The sequence below is a fragment of the Eleutherodactylus coqui genome, chromosome 4 (genome assembly GCF_035609145.1).
Source record: "Eleutherodactylus coqui strain aEleCoq1 chromosome 4, aEleCoq1.hap1, whole genome shotgun sequence".
NCBI classification, from domain to species: Eukaryota; Metazoa; Chordata; class Amphibia; order Anura; family Eleutherodactylidae; genus Eleutherodactylus; species Eleutherodactylus coqui.
In genome coordinates this window covers 193,007,667-193,027,727 of record NC_089840.1, presented here as the reverse complement: position 1 = coordinate 193,027,727, position 20,061 = coordinate 193,007,667, and the positions used below count along the sequence as shown (strand labels likewise).

General features: G+C 42.8%; 1 protein-coding gene across 2 annotated transcripts in view; it reads right to left on the bottom strand.

Annotated features, from left to right (window-relative positions):
- MYOZ1 (myozenin 1) overlaps positions 1–19,233 on the bottom strand; it is a 33,290-nt gene extending 14,057 nt beyond the window's left edge. The window contains exons 1-3 of one of the 2 annotated variants that reach the window (XM_066600500.1): positions 19,045–19,233; positions 7,281–7,380; positions 4,541–4,728 (exon numbers count right to left, since the gene is read on the bottom strand). In XM_066600500.1, the coding sequence (XP_066456597.1) occupies positions 4,541–4,728; positions 7,281–7,350 (258 nt within the window). In that variant the 5' untranslated portion in view covers positions 7,351–7,380; positions 19,045–19,233. Of the gene's footprint in view, positions 1–4,540; positions 4,729–7,280; positions 7,381–17,819; positions 17,839–19,044 lie in introns of those variants that run through there. The other variant, XM_066600501.1, reaches the window with a different exon arrangement.
- Between the last annotated feature and the right edge of the window lie 828 nt (positions 19,234–20,061).

The following is a 20,061-nucleotide window of genomic DNA, read 5'->3' as shown; positions in this document are numbered from 1 at the left end:
AGCTATGTATGTGTACATTTGTGAGGTGTTATTTATTGGAGTCTCCACACAGGTGTCCAGCTGTCTCACAACATACAAACTGACAGACTGTATATTGCCATATCCATAGCAACTGAGGCCGCTAGGGTTTGTGGGGGATGTAGTTGTTACGGTATACTACCCTGGATACGCCAGCCCGGGTTGCCCTGGATCTTACCAGCAACACCAGTCGCTACCGACTTGCCTCCACTCCTGGCTAACCCCAGGCGGGCAACTGGGCGGTGGTCCCTACACTATCTAGGGACCAAGGAAGGGACGCTGGCATACCTAGGTGGAATGGGTAGAATACCGGCAGAAGAGGCAGGTGATAATACCAACACGAAACAACACTAAAATTACTGAGGCAGATGGTAAAACCTGGCAGATAGTAACAAGAAAGCAGACCAGCTGACAGAGGCAGGAGACCTACAGATGCAGACTAGCTAACTCTCTGAAGGAAACCAATAACTGGCAGTGACTGCAGTCACTACCAGACTTTTAAACCAAAGCCTCCACCCAGAGGCGGAGAGAGGGAGACAGCCAACTCACAACAGCACATAAAAGGGGAGCTCATGCACGGCAGCTGCACTCACCGGTGCGCACGGTGCCGCGAGCCACCAGCACACCGCCGGCCAGGCACCCACGCCCCCGGCAGACGGACCACAAGCCAGGAGGATGTGCCCCGACCGCAGGACCCAGCACCCTGCCGCCCAGGGAGGAGCCGCAACAGCCGCATGGTAACAGTAGTCCGCACATAATCCCTCATTCAGTACACAAGGAGGATAAAGGACCTGTGATGACGTCACCGTCATGTGATCAGGGAGTGGAGCTAAGAGGCGTTAACTGACATTCATAGGTGTTGTCAGGCTCTGCATTCAACTCACACATCACACACGGACAGACGGACAAGTGGTCATTAATAGTTTGATTCAGAATGCCACTGTCAGAGTGCTAAGGCTGCTTTCACACGGAACAATGTTGCATTTTGCTTGTTCGCTTGGGCCATCAGTTTAGACACAGTGAATGAGAACAATTAAACAATCCGTGTTTAAACTGAATGATTAGCGAACGAGCCAACAATAATTTTTATGCCTGCCATGAAATGAACGATAAGCGAATGAATTATCGTTCAATCACTGGCTGTGTTTACAGGGAACGATTATCGTTCGTTTTCATTCATTTAAACGATTTTTTGAACGATGATCGTTCCGTGTAAGAGGGCCCTTAGGCTAGGCCTATCCTGGAGCCCCCCGCTGTCATAGACTTGCATTGCACAAAAAGAAACAAATGAGTTGAGGCCTTCTTATTCAATGGGACAGAAAAATCAGACTGTGTCCATTTGTCTGTCTTGTTTAAAAAAAAACGGATCCTGGCAGAAACTTGTTGAAGGAAATTAAAATGGACACTTTTAACCCTTTAGCGCTCAATAATTTACAATTATGTAATGGAGGTTCAGGATTTTATAGAGGTGGATCGGGGGTCGATCTCGCTTCATACAGTAAGGGTGCCGGCAGTTTCTTACAGCTGATATCCAGCTGCAATAGTTGAGATCACCACTCCCGCTGATCGTGGTGATTAGCCCTTTAAATATCACTACTAACAGTGGCATTTTAATGCCCTCATTGGAGTTCAGGGATCTGGAACGGCACTCTGTGAAGCTATCGTAGGGTGCCATTCAGTTGCCATGGCAGCTTGGGGTCCTCTGAAAGCTTCTAAGGCTGCCATTGCAGATTGCCTATCAAGCCCTGCCTGTAGCATGGCTTGATAAATTCCCTGTAAGATCGCGATATAATGTAATACTATGATATTACATCATACATCATATGCGATGAAACCATCACAAGTTTTCATCCCCAGTGGGGACTAAAAAAAATGTAAAAAAGTTTTATTCATTATTAAAAAAAAAAAAACGAGGTAATAAAAGTAAAAAGAAAAACCTTTTCTCCCTTCACGTACACGGCATTGTATCTAACAGAGGACTTAAAAGGAACATTAGGAAGACTAGCGGGGCGAGTGGGAAGCTAATGTTCCCAAAGAGAACTGACACATCTGCAAGAAAACCGCAAGGGTCTGTCAAACATCATTATCTCTTCCCCCCCCCCCCACCAAAACCCATATTGTCCCCAATCAACTATGCTCCCCCCAATAAAGAAAAGGGTAATCTAAATATTAAACAAAATGGATCTAATCTAACCTTTACTTAGGGCAACATTTTGAGTTCAATTGTTTGGGTAACAGGGTTAAAATAGTTTCAGGGGGGAAAAATTACTTTTTTGTTGGAAATTATTAGTTATATGAATATGTACAATACTCCAACTATGTATTTTTGTTTATTTTTTGATACAAACAGGGGATTTAGTATTCATAAGTTACACATGGTCTATGCTATGTAAAACAACAAGCGTGATGTCAATGTCTTTGCATTTATTTTATTGAAAAATATGCAAATTCAACAAATAAAGAGAAGTTTGAAAAAAAAGAAAAACCTTTTGCCATATTTATAATTAAAAAAATGAAATAAAAAGCAAACAAGCATATTTCATATCGCTGCGTTATAAAAATCTGACCCAATCAAAGTAACACATTATTTACCCCGCATGGTGAACATTTAAAAAAAAAATACACAACGCCAGAATTGCGCCTTTTTCTCGTCTCCAAGAAAAAAGAGAAACAACAGGACGTCCCACAAAAAATGAGCCCTGGCAATTTGTCAAAGGAAAAATTAAAAAGTTATGGCAGCAGAAAATAATTTTCTTTTTTATAAAAATATTTTATTACAGCACAGCAAGTAGTACAGCAAAAAAAACTATATAAATATGATATCTTATTAATTGGACTGACCCATAGAATAAAGTTATCAGGTCATTTTTGCTGCAGTGTGTACGCTGTAGAAATAAGACGCGCCCAAAGATGGCTGTATTTTGAGGTTTTTCCATCTCACTCCACTTACAATTTTTGAAAAGTTTTTTAGTAGATTATATGGTATTTTACATAGTATCTTTGAAAAATACAACTCGTTCCACAAAAAACAAGCCCTCAGACAGCTTCATCTGCTTTGATGGATAAATAAAAAGTTATGATTTTTTTTAAATGGAGAGGAACAACAGAACAAAAAAAAAACATAAATAATTATTAGAATCAGACATTTGAAAAGTACAGCCAAGCATGGTGTGGACGAAGCCTTACAGAAGCATTCTTTTTGGCTTCCTATCTCCCCGTGCGAGCCACTAAAAGAGCTCTTTTATAATCCACAACCTGACCATTCATGTTCCATGCCAGAGCACTGATTGAGACAAGGGAAGACAAGGAAGAAGAGGTGAGGATTAAAGGGGTTTTCCAGGAATACTACTGATTACCTATCATCAGGAGAGGTCATCAATAGTTGATCGACTGGGGTTCGTCGCTTAGAACCCCAACTGATTAGCTGAGCAGGCGAATGCTGTCAGTGCCTCAAATACACAGAGGCCAGAGCAGAAGCAGCGTAAGTCTCTACATTGACCTCTGTGTAGTGGCCGGTGCTTGAAACTTCAGGCATGGCTCATGTTAAAAATCTACGCAAGGTCCAGATGTGTTCAGTTTTTCACTGCATTGTGCAGCGTATTGTACACATTCCTGTGTTTTGCTCACCTCCCATACACTACTTTTTTGTGCGTGTTTGAAAACCACGCACAAAAAACTTTTGTGAGACCTAACCCATTGAGATCAATGGGCTCTATTCACTGCACGCATATATTCTACATGTGCAAAAATGGTTGTCTTAAGAAGCCCTTAAGAAGGACAACATTGCTGTTGTATTGCAGAACTACAGCATGAATGCATGCTAAGGTATATATCAGAGGTGTCAAACTCATTTTCCCCAGGGGTCACATCAGCATTATGGTTGCCCTCAAAGGGCCGTTTATAAGGCCTCATTCACACAGGTGTATTTAGGCGGCCTCACACGAGTGCATTTGCAGACGCTTTTGCAGGAGGTGAATGCAGCAATTCTGCAGCAAATAGAACCCATTGACTTTAATGGGTTCCTTGACATGTGGTTCCAGTGCATTTCGAGAGCGGGGGAAAAAACGCAACATGCTCTATTTTTCTACGCAATTGCGCATGGAAGGCCCCTGTCTGCCTGAAAGAGTGAAACAGCCAGAATCTGCTGCAGGCCTCCCGCATGCAGAATCCAACCCAGCTTACAGCAAAGTATTTTCAAAAATATTCAACATGTTATGAAGTTCCTATAAACTATATAATGAGGTTTACTTCCTGTGCTGACGGCTATGCCTTGGGAGCTGTATGCTCTGGAAATTATAGGCCTAAACAACCCATGTCCCTTCATCATGGGTAATTCAGGTACAATTATGACATTCACTAATTTACCTGGTTCCTTCCAAAGTTGAAGCGTGAACGTGGGAAGTTCCATCTGCATCTTTCCCATTCATTCCATATGTCCAAATGAAAACGATCAAATCCTGGGCTGTGATACTACAAACATGTCTGTTTTAGAAAATATAAAATTAACTCCTCATCAACTTACCAATGAATTGTCAGAAAACACGTCAGGATTGTTCTCATAGATGAATTTTTCCACTCTCTTTTGACGAAGTTTAAACATCTTGGAGCCTTTATTGCTTAATAAAGATAGCTCCTCCAACATAATATCTCTGGGAACGCTGATCTTCTTCCCTAAATTTAGTCTGGAGACATCCTGCTCGCCTACTGATGCTAAAACAATAATAGCAATATGTTAAAATGTTTCATATGTCATTTTAAAATGTAAAGCTATTAAGGAATCAGTGGACTCGAGACCAGTTTGAGTTTGATTGGTGCCCTGTGCAGTACCTTCTATTAATACCCTTACCCCGCTTATGGTGTACTTAGCGCCTAAATAAGGGATTATAACGTGCTGTAAAATGCCCAAATAACACTATATAATAAACAAAAAACGACATGTAGCTGAAGTCCGTGTAGCAGCCTTTCTATAGTTTGGAGCACCAAGAGGGTGCAAGCTTCAGATGGCAAGCCATTAGAACCAGTGAACCCCCTGTTCAGATGTGACAGGTGGAGTGCACAGAGCAACCAAAGAGGTCCTAAACCGCTAAGGCCTGCCCTACAAGAGCCTACATGAATTTTGTAAATTAGGCCATGATGTGCAACTCTCAGCAGATTCTTTCAGATAGATAAACATGTCATAGTTGGGGTGGGAGAGGCACCTATTCCGAGCACAATTACGTAGGGAGGTGGAAGAGGGTACAGGATGAGGGTGTCTGGAGATGGTGCCGTCCTCTTCACTTCCTTTCTTGTAATCCTTTAAGTTACAGCAGCTGGGGCTTCTTACTGGCTGTTGTAACTTGATCAGACAGCAGTTCTGCTGGGAAGAGCTTCCAATGAGAATCTCTGCTCAACACGACTCCCCCTCCATTATTGGGATGTGACAGCTCTGTATGAATGGTAAGTCTGTGTAATGTTTGTAACTATATGTGTGTATATCATGTATGTATGGGTGGAGCGTATAATGTGTGACTTAGGCTGCCTCTCCACGAGCGAGTTTGAATTGCGTTCCCCGCAGCGATAATTCGGCCTCGGGGAACGCAGTGAAAGGTCAGCCTATCTGTCAGATAGGCTGACAGCGGATCTCCGCCATGGGACACCGCAACGACCGTGGGCAGGCGGCCTTATTAGACACGTTAAGCAATTTATGTAACAAACATAATTTCAATAACATTCTCAACAAGCTCTAACATATTTTTGCAGAAAGTACTAACGTGGAGGTGGTGGTTTGCCACACACAGTCTATATCTGACAAAGAAATCATCTGAGGACTTTATCCAGAAAAGGCAAAACATATGTTTTTGTTAGAAAGTTCCAGCAAAGTTCTGTTTTATCTCTGGCAACGTACAATAGCCAACAAATGAGCCTGTTTCCGACTGTAAAGCATTATATGTCTGTCCATTTCTAGTAGGCCTGCTTACTGTATGTCACTATTTACTTGTGTGCACATGCCGGTGTTTTCTATTAAGGACTGTCCTCACTTACAACCCTGGGAATTCTCGGTACCATGTCAGTGGTGAACATACTCTCAAAGTCCATAGGTGGTTTCCAATCCGGAAAGTGATGGGATGATGTCTCGCTCTCCATAGTGGTTCAAGCAGTGGTAACGCTAGCTGTAGTCTCTGCGATTCTGCAGCAAAACCCACTGCAGCCTTGCACCTCTAGAAATCCTTCCTAAGCACAGAGTTTGCTCAGACAGTAGTGAGCAGCCACCACTACCTCACCAAGTCTTCTTCCACTCGTCTTGCCTTTCTGCCAACACTTCTCTGGCTGCTTTTCCCTGCCACTGCATTCCAGGCCTCAGTTACGCAGTTCTCTTCACTTCTCTCCACTTCCCCTTTCAGTGTCTCGTGCGACCTGCCCTGCCAATCAGTTAATTGAACATGCAAAGCAGACTTTTTTCTGCCATTTCCTATACTAGTTATTAGATGGCAACAAAATATCACTTTAATATAGACCATGCATTTGCTAGATTTCTTCATTACTGCATGAACTAATTTCCTACAAAATTACTAAGATGAGAAGAACCACAGAATGTTTATATCAGTCAACTGCTTCTCTACACTCTCAGATTTTAAGCTCTTGTGAGCAATGGCATATATAGAACTGATGGTGCCCCATAGCAAAACTCAGTATTACCCTGCCAACCCCCAAAAATATTAGAGGCGGTATGTCTATAACATGGCAGGCTTAGATACAGCGGCTGAGCTGTAATATACCTCTATATAATGCAGTCACCACATAGTAGTCAAGCATGCTTGAAAAAGGCCGTTTACCGGCCGAAACGTCGCTGCGTGTATCCTATTTTATGGATTGAAAATAAAAAAGAAGTTTTTTATGACATCTCCAGTCTGCTGTGGATCCTCTTTTGCAATTTTGGTACACAATAATAGTTACATCGGATTTCTCCTTTATATACCTAGTTTTCTAGGAAATAGGGAATATAGCTAATATCTATTAGAGCAGCACACAGGGTTTGTAAATACCCCCTTTTAATGCATTCCAATAAAGATCATACTTTTTCATAAAGGTATACCCTAATTTTGGTTATAACTCCTCATGCAAATTGTGAATTGAGTCTCAGCACGTAGCACAGGTCTCCAGCTCCACATTAGGAAAAGCCAACTACTAGCACAGTTATACAGAAAATGAAAATTTACAGAAAAGATGCAGAAGGAAAGAATTATGACTTTCAAGACTAAAAATAAAAGTCTGTATTTACTCACATGTTAGCTCCATGATGATTTTTGTTGCCTTTTTCCTCTTGTTTGGAGCTGGGGTTCCGGACAGTGGCATTATTGTAAATGGGTTTGTTTCTTTTTTGTTCTGTTAAGAGAGTAGCTTATTTTTAATTTCAAAGACAAAAACTCAGCAATGCATTAATGGATTGTGCCGGAAAACACGTATCACCTATCCATAGAATAGGTGATAAAAGCCTGATCAGTAGAGGGCTTACTGCTGAGAAGCCCACCGATTCTGAGAACGAGGGTACTGTATCCCGCTCTTCTCTCACTGCGAGCTCGCTGCCCTCACTTGCAGTGTCATCACATTGAATGGAGTGATGGCTGAGCGTGCATTGCCACCTCTCCATACATTTCAGTCAGGCTGATGGAGATAGCCAACTACAAGTGCTTGGCTATTTCCGGCAGTCCCACTGCCAATGAATGGAGTGCACTGCAGATGTGGAGCCATCACTCCATTCAATCTCCTTCGGACTGTGGGGGGTGCAGTAATCCTGCAATAAGGAAGGACGAAACATGATTCCCCATTCACACCACTGAGACCCCAACAGATCAGACTTTTATGACCTATCCCTATTTTCTAGTATACAACCCCTTTAAGAATGTATCCAAGTTTTCCTAGGCATTTCATTTTTTTAACGGTTCACATAACGCATTTACCCCTCAAGGACAGTTTTGGCCTTACAGATTGTTCTGTCACCACTCCTGACATGCCAGTTTTAGTAAATACTTGTATTGCCGATGAAGTAACAATTCTAGAAGATTTTTTCTTATAGCTCCATGTTGTTCCATTTCTCTATTACCCCTTCTAGAAATGTATGAACAAATTGACAACTGGGTGTTACCATTCCCTTTATCAAAGTGGTGTGTCCCTACGCAGGCTGACAATGATACCACTGATTCCACAGTCCAAATTAGTACAACCCTGTTATGTACTTATGTATAGTTTTCTAGGAGGAATAACAGAGGAACAGCACAAGATATTGTGAGGCTCTAAAAAATGCTCCAGAACATTTATTTCATGTGTACGATTATTCTGAAACAGACATGTCAGTAGAGCCGACTGATCATCTTCACAGGGGTTGTCCAATATAAATATCTATTTTAAAACCGTGTTCCCCAAATAAAATTAATAGGCTCCAAACCAACAGCGGTATTTATTTCTGTTCTCCAGGCCCGGGTCGGGTACTGGTGGATATGTATTCAATTTCATGGTTTACATGCTTCATATTTACTGTACATGCTTATGTCAGATTTGATGTTGGCTGTCAAATAAAATACCTTTGAACATAAAAATATTAAGCTAATACTCACCTCTCCCACTTCTTCATATCTTCAACACCGCAGCTCCATCCTAAGGTTGGTGATTGGCTGCAGCAGCCTGTTACAACCCACCCACAGGCTGCTGCAGCCTGTGAACATCACATCACAGGCAGACCCAAAGCTGCCAGCCCTGGAGACTCTGGGAGCAAGAAGAGGTGAGTATAAGCTTGCTTATTATATTGGATAATACCTTTAAGGGGAATCTGCTATTTCAATTGATATATAGTTTTATGGGAAAAGATTCAGTAGAACTTGCATTATAATTATTTAAACTTTTGCTCATTCTGAGCTTAACAGTCCAATGGGCGGTCCTATCACTGACTGACAGCTGTCTGTGTATAACTGTACATACAGAAATAGCTGTCCATCACTGATCATTTTGGAGTACATATAAGTTAACAGTTTATATAAATTGTTTTATAATGGCAACAAGCAAATCTACCATAGTTTTTTATGCAGTTCACTATTTATATTTACCTTAATTGACAAAACAGCTGTATTGTTACATGTTGTTACAAATATGGATATACAGTACTTCATATTTATATGTTTTATCATTTAGCAATTTCTATTCTGTAAAACTGTGTTTATTGTATTCTTCCAATTGCATAATTTGAATTTTAATCTTTATTTAATTCATTTTCACATTTTTTGTCCCATCAGGAGACTTTTTACATTTATTTATTTTTTTTAAACTGTAATTTTAATTCTATAATATCATCAGTGCGGAACAGGTTGAGCAATAATCTCAACCATCATCCAGCAGTGATCACCATCACAAACCTGTACATCAGTGATACACAAAAGGACTGTTCCCACAGAGTGGGACCGTGATTCTGCAGGACAAGATTCCATATAGTAATCTCTTTTATGTCATTAACAGAAGTAGTAGCACCATCTTCAATAAATAAGTTAGAGAGGTTTTCTAAGATTAGAAGAAAAACTTTGCTTTTTTCAAGAAAAATATTGACATTTGTGTTCATGGGTTTTGTCTAGTACTGCAGCTGAGGCCCATCCAAGTCAAGAGGAAATAAAGCATTAGGATACTTTTACACGGGTCAATTATCAGACAAAACATTGCTCAGATAAGACATTTTAATGGATAGTTGTACCATGTAAAAGCAGGACCCAACAGGGTACTGACTGAGAAATCCCTTACTAATCTCTAAATTAAGTGTCTAATTAGTGACATCTTGTTCAGTGTAATCAGGCTACTACCTATGAACAACTGTCTTTTCATTGTGAATAGAAGCGGATGCCTGAAAGAGATCTTGGGCGTACTCTGCCTCCATTGGCAGAGTAGCAACCTGTGACCTACTGTCAGGAGGTGGATGTTAGGCTGCTTTCACACCTGTGTTCAGCTCAGCTCAGGGTTTCGATCCATTTTTGGAGAAGAGAAACTGAAATAAAATGAAAAAAAAAAAATTTATTTTTTTCCCCATTGATTTCAATGGGGTTTAAAAAAGTGGACGGCAGACAGCTTCCGTGACAAGCTTTTTATTGAGAAAATTTTGCCGCGAATAAACGCTGGCTGCAAATCACAATCATCTGATGCATAACATTCCAATGTATCTGTTCAGATGGGTAATTTTCTGTTGTGTAAAATCGGCCGCCCAGAAAAGGTAACGCAAACGAATGCCCTCTTTTACACTGGATGGATAAGATAGGTCTTGACCTATCTTCCAGACGAAATACGCCGGACGATCTTATAGATTCCCATGGGAGCCTATGAGAGTTGCCGGAAAAGGGACGTGGGAGGGAGTTTAGCAGCGCCTCTACTAAACTCCCTCCCTTTTTCCTCTCTCTCTCCGCCCCTTACCATCTGCTGGCAAGGTAGGGGGCAGGAAATTTGTGCAGTAGCTTCACTAAGCTCCCGCCCCATCTGCTCTCTCCCATTGCTGGCAGCGGACAAGGGACAGAGAGTGAGTGGCAAGGGGTGGAGAGGGGAAGGGAGGGAGTGTAGCAGAGCTAAACTCTCCCCCCCCCCCGAACGGTATCCCGGGCTGTGGCATATATACGCCGCAGTCTCGGCCATCTGAACGGGTGACAAAACGGGAGATACAGCCGTAACTTAATCATGGCTGACTCTTGTTCATGTGATTTTCAACTGAAAATCGCAGCACCCGAGTGAAGGAGCCCTTAGACAAGCTCTGAAGATGAGGTTAAAGTGAAATCAGAGATTAAGGGCTCCTTTAAACAAGGGCATGTAATTTTACATTCGCTCGGACCGTGCAGTGAATTTGCATGAATGAACGATTTTCCGCGATCAAGTCCCGAGCTTAATTAGTGTTTTCTCGTCCATTCACACAGCTGGGTGTGATGTTTTTAGCGAAAAAATACGTCACAGCCCAGAAATCCCTCACCCTGCATAAATCCTCGGAATGACTTCAACTGCTTAAATAGAGGCACCTATTGGATGCTGCTAAACTGCCTCCCCCTCCCTTTGGGAGCCACCAGCATATATCGGTCAAAAGATAGAACCAGAATTATCTTTTTACCCAGCGTATAATAGCAGGCGCATATTTCGGTCGTGTATGTTCTAATTTTTACGGTGCAACCTTTTTACTTGCTGCATATTTGCCCATGTGAACTAATGCATTGGAAACCAATGCCTCAAATGGTCATGTATGTTGGCCGAGCGTGAAAACGTGGGTACATAGCTGTGTATAAACACTCATGTGAATAAAGCTTAACGCTATGAGTAAAACAGATCTAAAAAGGAACCCTACAACCATTACAGAAGGTAACAAATAGCAAGTGAACACGACGCATAGAGTTGTAGATCTGCTTTAAAATAAACAATAAAATATACCTTATATATATTACAAATAAAGTCATATAAGGATCAATGACTGAAGACTACTACCTGAACCCCAATGTAAGTAAATAGACTCAATAGGGCCTCCCTAAACAAAAACACAAAGAAAATAAGAAGCAATATTTGCATTGTCCTTTATAGGAGGCAGGGGCGTAACTATAGAGGATGCAGGGGATGCGGTTGCACCCGGGCCCAGGAGCCTTAGGGGACCCATAAGGCCTCTCTTCTCCATATAGAGAGTCCAGCACTATGAATAAAACATTATAGTTGGTGGCCCTGTTACAGGTTTTGCATTGGGGCCCGGGAGTTTCAAGTTACGCCTCTGATAGGAGGGGCTACTGATAAGTCTTTGGCTTTGTGTTCTTTTTTTGTTTCTATGGTAACGAATGTTACATCACATGAAAGCCTTATGTGTCTAATATATGTTTTCAAAATGTTGTGCTAGTTGCTTATGACAACAGTGATCTAGGCACGCGGGAAAACAAAATGGCAGAGTCGAAGGCGATATTCACAGCAAATAAGAGCAGAGGAGTGGTAAAATTCTTGTTTCGGCAAGGAAAGTCCACGAAGGATATTCATGGTGATATGTCACAGACATTGGGGAATCAATGCCCTTCATATTTCACAGTTAAAGGAGATGTCTCGAGGAAGCAGTTAATTTTTTTTTTTGCCCAGTCCCCCCCATTAAACATACATTACTAAGCCCCCCTGTAAATGACATTTCTAGCTGGTTCGTACTTACCGTTCCAGCGTTTCAGCAACTTATAAAAGTTTCCTCAAGATGTCCGCCGGCTCTTTCCCCGTCGCTCGCTGCAGCCCGACGTGCGCACTCCCGAGACGCCGCCAGCTGTGTCTCCATGGCAACCGGACGCATCGCAGCCGCCGACCAGACGCCCCGCAGCCGCCGACCAGACAGCAGGTAACCGGCGCTAGCCCCCGGCTCCCCAGCGCTAGACCCTCAGCCCAGGTGAAGGCCCCGGAGCCCAGCGCTAGGTTCCGGAGCCCAGCGCTAGTTCCCCCGGCCTAGCGGCAGCCCCCCCCGGCCTAGCGACAGCCCCCCCATCACAGCGGCAGCCCCCCCCGGCCTAGCGACAGCCCCCCCGGCGCAGCCTGGCGCAGCGGCACTCCCCCCCCGGCCTAGCGACAGCCCCCCCATCACAGCGGCAGCCCCCCCCGGCCTAGCGACAGCCCCCCCGGCGCAGCCCGTCGCAGCGGCAGCCCCCCCCCGGCCTAGCGACAGCCCCCCCATCACAGCGGCAGCCCCCCCCGGCCTAGCGACAGCCCCCCCGGCGCAGCCCGGCGCAGCGGCTGCCCCCCCCGGCCTAGCGGCAGCCCCCCCCGGCGCAGCGACAGCCCCCCCCGGCGCAGCGACAGCCCCCCCGGCGCAGCGACAGCCCCCCCGGCGCAGCCCGGTGCAGCGGCAGCCCCCCGACCCATCACTTACCTGGGAGGCTTCTCGGGGCGGCTGGGCTGGGCTTCTCCGCTGGGCAGCTCCAGTTTCTGCACCTTCCTCTAACAGAGGATGGTGCAGAATGGCCGCTTCAGCGCGCTCCCGAGCAGTGACAGCTCGTCTGCGCATGCGCAGAAGAGCTGTAGCGGGGAGCACACTGAAGCGGCTCGTGCTGAATGGAGAAGACCGGACTGCGCAAGCGCGTCTAAAAAAGCAAGCTGCCAGCGAATTTAGACGGAACCATGGAGACGAGGACGCTAGCAACGGAGCAGGTAAGTGAATAACTTCTGTATGGCTCATATTTAATGCACAATGTACATTACAAAGTGCATTAATATGGCCATACGGAAGTGTATACCCCCACTTGGTTTCGCGAGACCACCCCTTTAAGAACTGCGTTGCCAAATTTTAAAAGGGGCCACTTCAGCACCAATGACGAGGAACGTCCTGGACGACCGAGGGAGGTTGTTGTTCCAGAGATTGTCGATGCTGTGCACAACCTTATACTGGAGAATCGGCCAATTTCAGCTAAAGGAATAGCAGACATTATGGGGATTTCTCATGAACGTGTTTGTGTCATTATCCATGGACATTTGAACATGAAGAAGCTATCTGCAAAGTGGGTCCCCAAATGTTTGTCAACGGATCAGAAAAGCATGCAGGGTCCATTTGTCAGCGTTTCCGGACTGATAAGAACTTCCTCGATCGACTGGTCACTATGGATGAGACCTGGATTTATTTGTATGACCCTGAAACCAAGGAGCAGTCAAAAGAGTGGAGGAACAGTGGTTCTTCTCGCCCAAAGAAGTTCAGGGTGCAAAAATCAGCCACTAAGGTGATGGCATCTGTGCTCTGGGATAAGGAGGGCGTGCTGCTAGTGGGCTACCTTCAAAATGGTTTTACCATCAATACAAGGTATTACATTGAACTTTTGGACCAACTGAAGGCAGCTCTGAAGGCCAAAAGGTGCGGCAAGCTTTCCAAAGGAATCTTGTTCCTGCAAGACAATGCCTCCGCTCACACTGCACAAGCTACCACGGCAAAACTGGTGGAGCTAGGCTTCCAGCTGGTTGACCACCCACATTATTCACCAGATCTAGCTCCCTCCAACAATCATCGAAGGTTTCCAAACCTGAAGAAACACCTCAAGGGTACCAAATTTCACACCATTTCTGATGCCATGACTGCTACGGATGACTGGTTTGAGGCACAACCGAAATCCTTCTTTTTGTAAGGCTTACAGAACTTGCAATACCGATGTAAGAAGTGTGTTGGCATCAATGGAGAGTATGTGGAATAAATGTAAAGTTTCATCTTCCTATCTCGTTTCTTTTTGGGTAAAGCCAAAGACTTATCAGCAGCCCCTTCGTATACTTGCAAGTCCACTGTATATAGTGATGCAAAAGCCAAGACCGAGTTATTGTCCGCATGAAAGCTAGGCAATAGAACTTGCCAGAAGTATTGATGTAGTTGAATGGTGTTGTCAATGAAAACATATAACCACATTAATTTCAAATGATCAGACAAAGGACAGGTGTGATACCACAGAGCCAGAGGATGCTGATTTCCCTTCACTGTAGGGTTTTGGTTTCTTGCATGTTTGTCCTGTATGAACAGTGATGTGTTGGTTGGGTCTGGGCAGGTGGCACAATTCCAAGTGACTTGCCTATTTTGTGCATTAAGTACCAAGTATTTTTCATCATCATATTGCAAGAGCCATAACTCGTTGAAATAGCCGTATGAGGGCTTGCCACAGACCAATAGATTAACCTCTATATTAATCTGGTTTGTGGTGCCAATGAGACTCAAACCAGTACCTCTCCCACTTTGGATACCTCCACACCATATGCATGAGGCTCATTGATATCAACGTAAGCTGTCTGCAGTTACAAGTGCTGGCGACTACGCAGCTAATCAGTCGGGGTCCCGAGCGACGGACCCCAGCCAATCAACTATTGATGACCTACCCATATGAAATAGTATTCTCCCTCGAAAACCCCTTTAATACTATCTGTATTTGTTTGTTCTGTAATTCATCTATAGCAGAACACATTCTGCCACTCATAGTTAAAGGGCCACTCCCGTGATTTCTGTTATTCATTCATTATGTAGCTATCCCCCCAGTATCTATCCCTGTCTGAGACCCCTGCCCTCTTTAGCCTCAGATGGTCATGTGATCTCAATTCTGACCGGTTCAGATCTACTTGGGATTATGTATTCATTTTGTAGTCAGTTTCTTAGTCTGTGTGATGTTGTTACATGCACCTACCATAGAAGCTGCTTAGAGGAGGATACAGACACTTCTGAAACAGTTACTGATGATCACACAGCTGTAATAGAGGAGATCACAGTTCATCCTCCTGACTGTATATTTATGGTCTGTAGCTTATAGAGGTTAATATAGAAGGTGATAGTAATTAAACTGTCCTCCCTGCAGGCAAAAATGGTATAGTCCTAACTACTACTGGGTTGATGCATCATTGGATTGCTTCAAAGTGAAAGTATAAAATCATATTCTCAAGAATATGCATATTTTACTGTACTTTTGCAAATAAACTGCAAGGCATGTTTATTTGCAAATGGCAAACAAAGACGCATCGATTATAATGGATAATTTAATGAGTTCCAGATGTGTTCTTTTTCCAGTGAAATTACACCGATTTTCACAAATTTCCTTGCATGCACCCCCAATTGAGTTCTATGGGGACCTTTTGTGTGCAAATCCGCACAGCATGTTCTATTTTTTTCTTTGCGCGACTGAAATGTGCATACACAACATTGAAATAGGAACAAAGTTATTGAAATCAATAGGTTCTATTCTCTGTGTATTGTGTGCGCACGCAAATATACATGCAAATACGTGTGAAGCAGATCTAAGGTTTCACTCGCATGGGAATATATGACCCACGTAATGTGCATATTCAATAATACGCAGTACACAGCAAATACATGTGTAACGTGTATTTGCAGCGTATGTTAAATCCCCATAGCCTATATTGGTGTGTAATATGCGCCAAAATAGGTCCTGCTGCGTTGTTTTGACACATAAAAATTTGCAGATGTGAGTGGACCAATAGAAATCAATCAGCTTTTAGCACCACATATTATGTGTGATGTGAAAAATACGCATGCAATGTGCTTTCTACATACGCCCTGTGAACCTGTGAATGAGCCCTTATAGTAGCAGGACAAAACAAATTACTATCTTCTTTATTTAGTTGGAAGATCAACCAACACAACTGGAATTGATTACCTTGATGCTTTTTGAACCAGCAGCTCAATCTTAATCATATACATTAGACAAAGATTATCAACATGCCGCACTAAACTGACCAATCTGCAGCCACTTTGTGACACAAATATGGACAATTAGTTTTGTCACAGAACTGTTGGTTGATGAGAAAAATAATGCCATTTAAACTACATGTGAAAGCTGCTATTATCATGGTCGCCATTTCTGTCTTGTTGCCACTCCTGTCCTGTCGCCGCTCCTGACCTGTCACCGTTCCTGACCTGTCGCCACTCCTGTCCCATTACCGCTCCTTCCCTGTCGCCACTCCTGGCTTGTTGCTGCTCCTAACCTGTCGCCACTTCTATCCTGTCACCACTTCTGCCCTGTCGCCACTCCTGACCTGTTGCTGCTCCTTACCTATCCCTGCTCCTTACCCTTGCCACTCCTGATCTGTTGCTGCTCTTTACCTATCGCTGCTCATTACCCTTGCCACTCCTGACCTGTTGCTGCTCCTTACCTATCGCTGCTCCTTACCCTTGCCACTCCTTCCCTGTCGCCACTCCTGGCTTGTTGCTGCTCCTAACCTGTCGCCACTTCTGCCCTGTCGCCACTCCTGACCTGTTGCTGCTCCTTACCTATCGCTGCTCCTTACTCTTGCCACTCCTGATCTGTTGCTGATCTTTACCTATCGCTGATCATTACACTTGCCACTCCTGACCTTTTGCCACTCCTGATCTTCTGCCACTCCTGACCTGTTGCTGCTCCTTACCTATCGCTGCTCCTTACCCTTGCCACTTCTGATCTGTTGCTGCTCTTTACCTTTCGCTGATCATTACACTTGCCACTCCTGATCTTCTGCCACTCCTGACCTGTTGCTGCTCCTTATCTATCGCTGCTCCTTACCCTTGCCACTCCTGACCTGTTGCTGCTCCTTACCTATCGCTGCTCCTTACCCTTGCATACTCCTGACCTTCTGCCACTCCTGACCTGTTTGTTTAAATAAATACAATCAAATTACAATTCTGGAACATCTTTTCCAATAGCTCTTTATTGTTCCGTTCCACTGTTATAAAGCCTGAAGAAGGACCCTAAGTAGGTTGGAAAGCTCGCTATAACATCACGTCTTTTTGTTAGCCATTAAAAGGTATCATATCTACAAGATTACTTGTTTACTCTTGCTGAGAGCAATAACACTTTCCTCTTAGAAGCTTATGAATAACTTGACAGTTGGCCATTACTGTTCTCTTTGTAAAGCAGGTGTGTCCCTTCAAGACAGCAATGATTGGACAGTGACAGAGAGTATGACGACAGCTCCCCATTGGTAACAACTAGTTGTCAATCTACTCTTACATTTCTAAAAGGAATAATGGAGGAAGGACACAAAACAGGGATGTAAGAAATGATGCTCCAGAAATGTTATATCATAAGTAATATAATTACTTACGAAAACAGACATGTCATGAGTAGCGATATATTCTTTTTAACACTTTTAATAGCATGCAGTATCTAACTACATAAAATCCTTCGCATGATACAATATACTACTGTAATTGCTTAAAAAGTATTCTTGTGCTGATTAAAGAGCTAAATGAGCAAGACTCTGAAGCAAAACCTGCTGCACCTCTAATTGGTTCCCCATAGACTATATATACATTTTGCTAAGCTTTTGCACTATAACAAATATATAACATTTTTACATACCCCTATATTCTTTCACAGTACAAACCTTCTACAGATCATTCAGTGCCCCTAAACACAGCGACTCTTAGTGAGGCCAACAAACAGGGTATTCTAGATCAGCTCTCCAGAATATAAATGTCACGACCGGCCACATGTGGCTTCAAATGTCACCAGAAAACCTCAGCTGGGCTCGTCATGACGTTAGACATATTTTATTAGTGCACTAGGAAAATGACTTCCCATCAAATGACAAAAACAGACTATATCAAAATTAGCAAAATAGCGTGTTATGTCATGTGAAGAAAAAGCCAATTTGTATCAATATAGTATAACTGTAACAAATTAGTGTCAATATAGATAATATAGAAAGATGTAATAGGAGAAAACTGAATAAAATAGATCATTGATTCTTTAAAATGCCATATATAAGTTAAGTATGTTTCATTAGGTCTGTGACAAGAAATTGTCAGGGGCTGCTTGACCAATACCTAACACTAACTGCCCTGCCAAGGCCTCAAGGGAAGCCAGTAATATTATCCTGCCTAAATGTGATCTGTATGGCCATAAAAAGACTCCTACTAAATGTTACATTGTTGCTTGTGTATGGTCAGGCCAATTGGCCTGTGATAAAAGTAGAATAATGAATACAACCAACATTTACAATACATAGACGCAAACGCGTTTTCAATGTGAAAAAGAACAACATAAAGGCCAGTTTAAAAAAAATGGGAATGGACACAATTTTTGAGATATTTCTTTGACCTTGAAAAGTTGTCACAAATGTAACTTTTCAACCAGATATTATATATGCCAAGTTCCTAGAAAAGTCAATGTGTAAACTGAAAAAGGTCTTGCGTTGTAACTATGTGGACATTTGTTGCATCAACTTTAGCGTTCTGTGAAGGTACAAGACGTAAGTTTTAACAGATCGCTAAAAGGTCTAAGGCACAGAGGCGAGAGCCAGCCTAGTAAAAATCCCTGAAGGGTTCTTACGTTACCCAAAGAGTATTTGGCTCTGGTCTATATTCATATCATTCTCGGGAGGTTAGCCCTGCTACCTCAGCAGTATTCCCTTGCAGACAGCTTCAATTTCAGTACAAACATCTCATGACTTAAAAATAAAAGTGATCATTTTCATACTATGTTATATTATAGCAAAAATATAGTCCACTTGATATTATATTATAGAATGTCTTTCCTATGCCTTCACAGCTGGCTTAATTGTAACAGCCATAACAATCCATACCTTGAAGAAGAAAGTGATGTCAATGTAAGGGTCTTCTTTTATAGCTGATGGAATTGGATTGTCTTTGTCCTTCTCTTGTTTGATTTTCACTTGATTTCTTGGGGTCCTCGATGGAAAAGAGTAGCAGCAGTAAGAAGGACGCGTGTACTGAGGTGTCTGCACAGCACAAAGTGCTGATGCAAAGTGCAGTATATTTGACTCTTGGATGTTACTTGCAGTGGCATCCTGAAGTTTATTAATAGTCAAAGGAGTAAGGGGTATCTCAGATGGCAAGAGCACAGAAGAGGAAAGGAAAAAAAAGAGGATCTCAGCAGTCTTGAAGTCCATTAAATCTCAGTTTATACTGTGACGTCAATCAGCATTTCAGATTTCATTCTCTGTGGGATAAATGGTTTATAGAATAAGTAGTTAATAAGCTATGAAGAACTTTATGATAGCATGATACTTATTCGGTTTATAGGATATAATTATGCTAGTATGACTGTGAACTTATGTGTCCACTTGACCAGTTTGTTGAATGATAGTTGTGAGCAGTTGACTGGCTTAAACTTTCTTAATGTCTGTTTTCGTCAAACATAATTCTTTGTTGGTCCTGGCTTCCAGTCATGTGAAGAAGCAAATGAACAGTTATGTACAGTATTTTCAACACATTTCCTTAAAGAGATTGCCTTAAGAACACAAACCCTATTTATACAACCTATTAGAGCACATAGACGTGTTACAAGTGGGGGTTCCCCGTTCAAATTTCCCAAAAACTCTGGCCAGACGAGGCTCCCCTGGTGATGACAAGTGTTCATCAGGAGCCAGAGAAGCCGAATCCTTGGATATAATTGTAATTGTTATGAGAAACAATAGGATTCCATGAATCCTATTTCCATTTCCTTCTTCAAAGTGGCTTCAGGTATAGATTCCTAAAGTAGCTAAAGTTTTACATTGTTTAACAGTTTATTTTGGAAACACATATTGTCAAAAAAAACAATCCCTCGCGTAGAAGGAGTTGTAGGAATAGAATTAAAC